Source organism: Musca vetustissima, unplaced genomic scaffold (assembly GCF_032173495.1).
Source record: "Musca vetustissima isolate MV318-11 ecotype Yass unplaced genomic scaffold, APGP_CSIRO_Mvet_v1 utg1769, whole genome shotgun sequence".
Taxonomy (NCBI): Eukaryota; Metazoa; Arthropoda; class Insecta; order Diptera; family Muscidae; genus Musca; species Musca vetustissima.
The window spans coordinates 272,421-278,191 of NW_026882413.1; the positions used below are offsets into that span (position 1 = coordinate 272,421).

Here is a 5,771-nt window from a genome sequence, read left to right on the forward strand (position 1 = left end):
TTTATTGGGTTGGTTGATGGGTGGGTTGGTTGACGGGTGGGTTGGTTGGTTGCTTTATTCGCCAGTCATCATTTCCATGAATTCTGTAAATAGATTGAAAAACAGTTCACAGAAATGAATTATGTGTGTGGTATAAAATCGAATAAAATATTTTTGTTTTCTTTTAATGATACATTTTTATTTGTGTTTAACGGAACTACAATATTGTTATGTATTTGGCCTTTCTACAAATACAAAATAAAAACATTATATTTGTCAAAAGGATCATTAATTTCTTTAATAATCGTTGTGTTTCTTCTTTTGAAGATTTTGAATATAAGATGATATACCTTGACTACAGATTCTAGCGGTTTGTGTTTATTTATGTTAGTGTGTGTGTGTTTTTATAGTACAAATACGCATCACATATGCTGTTGATGTTTATATCTGGAGATATGTACAATTTTTTATTTGTGCTACCCCCATGGGAAACAGCTACAAAAACAATTAAAAATAAAATCTTAATGTTTATTAGCTTTTTGTTTTTTTTTTTATTAAATCCACCTGTATGAAATGACACATTCAGTGCTTTTGCTTTTTACCATATTTATAATATTGAAATATTTTGTTCAATATATATCAGATTTAGGATTTTGACTGTTAACAAGTTGTAGAGTCGAAAAAGACATATGTAATACACGTTATTTAAACACTGGGAATGTGATCTGGACAAGTAGATTTGGAATGTCCATTTTCATATTGTTCTACCGATAACATAGGTTTCCGACACATGTATTATACGTCAGAAACATATGTCATATATCATAGTCATGATTATATCAGATTTTAAATATTTGAAAAGAAAAACATCGGAAAATCTGACCTTATCTTCAGATCCACAATGAGTTTAGTTTAACTATTATCTGCATCGTGCAAGAAAGCTTCAGCTAATTTCATTTTAACAAATGTGAAAATAGTGATCATAATTCATAACAGAGCCAAAGATATAATGTCGTTGGAAATTTTTGGTTTCAGATATTCAAGTAATCTGAAATCATTAAAAACAACAACAATGCAATGTTACAAAAGTAAAAGTTGTATAGAAGCAATAGCTTCTGGGGAGAATATCCCAACAACAAACTAAGGGAACTGATGAGGATCAGTGGCGTGATCCGAAACTATAGTCTTCCCTGCCTTACCCCTCGGCAAACAATGCCATACATTCCCCACTAATAAATAGTTGTTTTTTATAAAAACAACAAACTGGGATTCAGCCTGACTATTTTGCAAAAACAAAATACAAATGGTATCCCAAATAAACAGCCAACACTACTGAAAAAGTACAAAATAAATTATGTTCATTTTTTAAACTAGTTGTTGTTTTCATAAAATCTAAATGCGAAGTTGGATTATTATGTGCTCAGTACCATTTTTGTTCCATCTAAACTAAAATGCATTTACCAGATGGAATATGAAACAAAATTATGATGATTTATTTTTTGAGAAAGTCTGTCACTTTCAGTACACAATTAATAGTCATTTTATAAGAAAAAAAATAAATAAATTGTAAGGAAATCTCACCCTAATGTAATTAACAAAATATATCCCACAAATGTTTTGTTTTAAAATGCCAAAAATTTCAATACCAACTTACCATCAAAATCAACTGTGCCAGAGCGATCAGAATCGATTTCTTCAATCATAATATCCAATTCTTGTTCGGTCAAAGCATCGTCCAATTCCTTGAGGATTTCTCTAAGGCAGGTGGTGGGAATGTATCCATTGCCTTGTTTGTCATACAAACGGAAGGCTTCGCGCAATTCCTTTTGCATAGCTTCAGCATCTTCCTCAACGATGAATTTAGCGGCTAATTGTACGAATTCTTCAAATTCCAAACGACCGGATTCTAAACGCAAAATTTTATTTTAATACCTTTTCATTCTATTTTCCGTTTCTGTTTTACTTACTGTCTTCATCGACTTCTTCAATAAGTTCTTCAAGGATTTTCTTATCAAAAGGTTGTCCCATCAAACGCAAAATATCGGCTACCAATTCGGTAGAGATGCTGCCACTCTTTTGGCTATCGAAACTGTTGAAAGCCTTTTGCAAAACTAATGAAAGGAAATGAATTCTTAATATAATATTACATGCTGCATATTTCTTTAAACTTACCAGCGATTTGCTCGGGTGTAAGATCTTCATCCTATTTAAGAAGACAAACAAAAAATAATCATGAATTTTTAATTTATTATTTTTTTTTAATAATTTTCTTTATAATTTCACTACTCACAATAGTCGAACTCATTTTGAATGAAATTTAAAAAATCACAACTTTTGATAAGAGACGTCCTTAACGGTCTGAGTTTAGGCTCTGACTGATGTTGACTTTTAACAACAATGCTTCCAAAATTTTGTCAGCGATGGTGACGGCGCCGTCAACGACAACAATGCCAATGCACGTCGACGCATTCACTTGTTACTCTATATAGGTGTCCATCTAAACAATATGTGCCACAGATATCTACATATATCCGTATGAATGTATGCAAATCTGTGATGACTTCGTCCCACACAAGTAGAACAGTAATAAACTTCGCTTCGTCTCATCGCTTCTAGCTGTTGTTCAAAATATTATCATCAGCAGCAGCGAAATCCATAAAAACACAATTTACCGCATTATAGCCCGCCTTCTGCCAACCTCATCCATTGTTTACAATCACAAAAACGAAGAAAATCATTTTTCCAAAATGTATTCAAAATAAATTTTATAAAAAGAAAATTGCACCGAAAGAAATATGCGAGATTTTGCTGTGAAAAATGTTCAGATGTAGTTTTACTACTCTGCAGTTCATGCATGCTGGTCCTGGGATTGCTTTATGATTAGTGTTAATGGACGTTACAGAGCTCAGTTAGCTTTATGTTCAATATAATTTCCTATCAAAGTACCAATGGTCACGCCAAAGACTACAGCAATGATCGGTTTATATTTAGGGGAAATGAATCAAAAATTTATTTTTGAATTGTTGTATGTACCCGGTAGTGGGAGTTATACTTCAATATTTACAGGGGCCTTCAAATTGAACGTTACGAAATTTTACTAAGTTCTGGATGTTTTTGATGCTTAGGGTATTACAAAAATAGTTAATTGCAATAATTTTGAATTTGAATATCAAGTCCCTTTATTTGTTCCCAATTATTTCACAGTGTATTTCAACGCAATTTACAGTCTGTTTTGAATGTTTCCATAAACATGATATTGTTGCTGCTAATGTTGTTGTTTGCCATCCTTATAGACTGAAAATTAGTGTTCCATTTCGGATTTTGATTTTATTATGTTGTTGTTGTTGCTGCTGTTCTTTTTTTCGTTTCGAAAAATACTGTAAAAACTCGGAAATTGCTGCATGCAGCCAGCTAGGCAGTCAGTTTGTCGTCCGCTAAGTGAATTTCACTATAGTGGTTTGCAAATGCTTATAAAAATGTTCATTTCGTTTTCCATTTCCACACTCCGCTCTACTCCTGCATTTCATTATTGCAGCAACTGCTGGTGGCAATATATACCCATTGTGTTTTTTATTTGTGACGTTGAGGCAGGAGACGTGGCAGCAGAATCTCTCACTCATATACAGAAAAAGAAAATCACAATATTTCAAAGCCGTTTGCAAACAATTTCACACATTGTTTTTTTCGTGGTCGTTGTTCTTTTCTAGCCGTTGTCGGTGTTTGCCTGCCTATGCTTATGGCTGTCTATCCATTCGAAATTGGCACAGTACAAGACGCAAAATATTGCAATTATAGGCTTTTGTCAGTTTTTTTTTTCCTTTTGATAAAAATACATTTGGTGCTACAAAACAGAAACAAAAAAGCTACGCACACGACCAAATACAACAATTATGAATATTTATTTCAATTTTACTATTTCTTCGCTAATCGTTTTTCCTCAAATTGAAATGAAAAATTATTTAGAAATGTTAAACATGGGCGTACTCAATAGAATTATTCAGGGGTTCAAATGCATATGGAATTCCGACCCAACCAGACGTCAGTTTTTGAATTTTTTCCTATGTACATATAATTTTTGGAGACCCAAGAACGGAAGGACCACTTTTTTAAAATCCCACACAATATTCAGGTTATTGTCACTTAATGTGGTCGGAGAACCTAATCTTGGTATTGAAGTGCTCAAGTTATTAATCCCCGGCTGTTTTATAAAAATAATAGATCAAATACTAAACAACAGACTGGGCCAGCTAGTTGCAAATTCAATGAAGTACGGTTATAGCAAACTAGTAGGGGTCAAGCAAATTAGTTCGTTATATAAGAGGTTCGTTATATTCAAGGTAATGCAAAACATAGGCTTAACAGAAAAAATATATTCAGTTAGAAACTGGCAGGGTCGATGTACTTTTTTGACAACATTTAATCTGCTTCTTTTTTCAATTCAATTTCAATTTATTTCATAAACGAGAATCTAGTTCAAAGGGCCAAGAGCGATTCAAGAAAACAACAAAATATTTTTCCTTCGATTAACCTGACAAATTGGGTGAAATTTTTTGTAAATTTTGATATCACAAGGGTGGTATGCCTTTTTCATCAAAACCAACAAACTAGGCTACAATGTATTTATCGCCATGACTAAACAAATGTTGGTGATGCAGAGCGAATCGACTCAAACCCACGACCATAATTTTCAAATAAAACAGATCTTGTTTGTTTTCCAATCATTTATTGTTCTTCTTTTCTTTTACACTATCATTACATATACAGTATTTTTTAACAATATTATCATCTATACATTTCGAATCGTCGGCATAACGATTCAAACGACTTATTTCCGTAACATCAACAAGTACTGTTCTCGTTTTCCTGTCGTAGAGAAAAGTAGCCTCGAATTCCGCCTCATTGGGATCTATAATGAAATTTATTCGATATTCTTGTATTCGACTTTTATGAGTGTCTGTGTGTAAATCCAATTTCAAATTGGCTTCGATTATTCTGTGCAATGACATCGTCGACACACATCTATCGGCATATGGGCCGCTTTGGAGATACTCGTTCATTTTGTATATAACTAAGTTTGTTAGATTTTTCATTTCAATCGAATCTGTGTCCAAACTTTCAAAAGGGGTACACGTACACCAGTGGTCTTCAATGCCAGCCATAGGACAAGTACGATTCTGGGGAACAGGTTGTAGCAACGTTTGGCATGTAGGACAGCTACTTGGTAATTGTATTGTCCCATTTTTACCCAGGGATATTAGAGCCAAATGTTTCAGAGTAACGTGAATATCGTAGGGGCTAGTTAGGCGATTTTTATTTACTATTAAAGACTCCACAATATCTGGATGCTGCGTTTGAAACCACTGTGGCAATCTCATGAAAAACATTGGTAATCTTTCCTCAATATAACCCTCTTTTTGCGATCTCAAAAAACCCCAACGAGCACCATGGTCACTGAACAGCACGACAATGTTATTATCGAGAATTCCCGTCTTGTTCATATATTCAAAATATTCCACCATTCGCGTATCCATTGTGGCTGGATCAATCCAATCGTTGTGACTGAAGGTGTTTGTCCAAAAAAGACCAAATATTGGTTTGCCCAAAAATCGTTCGGCAAATTCAACACCGAAGTCATACACATACTCTCCATATCTTCGAGGACCAATGCAATATTTCAATCCAGTTAATTCTTTCGCTTCCAGTTTCTCTTCAATGGCCAACAGTAATGGTCGTTGGTAGTAGTCCGTGGGAGGTTTTTCAAATCCGGGCTTTAAATAATCGAACGTACTCAT

The 5,771-nt window shown here is 33.8% G+C and overlaps 2 protein-coding genes across 2 annotated transcripts; both read right to left on the reverse strand.

Moving 5' to 3' along the window:
- On the reverse strand, positions 1-2,190 carry LOC133328744 (troponin C). The gene is made up of 4 exons (XM_061537291.1): positions 2,152-2,190; positions 1,947-2,090; positions 1,634-1,885; positions 1-83 (listed from the first exon to the last, which is right to left on the reverse strand). The coding sequence occupies exons 2-4, from the start codon at positions 2,005-2,007 to the stop codon at positions 55-57; spliced, it is 342 nt and encodes a 113-aa protein (XP_061393275.1). The 5' UTR covers positions 2,008-2,090; positions 2,152-2,190; the 3' UTR covers positions 1-54.
- Positions 2,191-4,697: 2,507 nt separating this feature from the next.
- On the reverse strand, positions 4,698-5,771 carry LOC133328751 (uncharacterized). Its single transcript, XM_061537299.1, has one exon. The coding sequence runs from the start codon at positions 5,769-5,771 to the stop codon at positions 4,698-4,700; it is 1,074 nt and encodes a 357-aa protein (XP_061393283.1).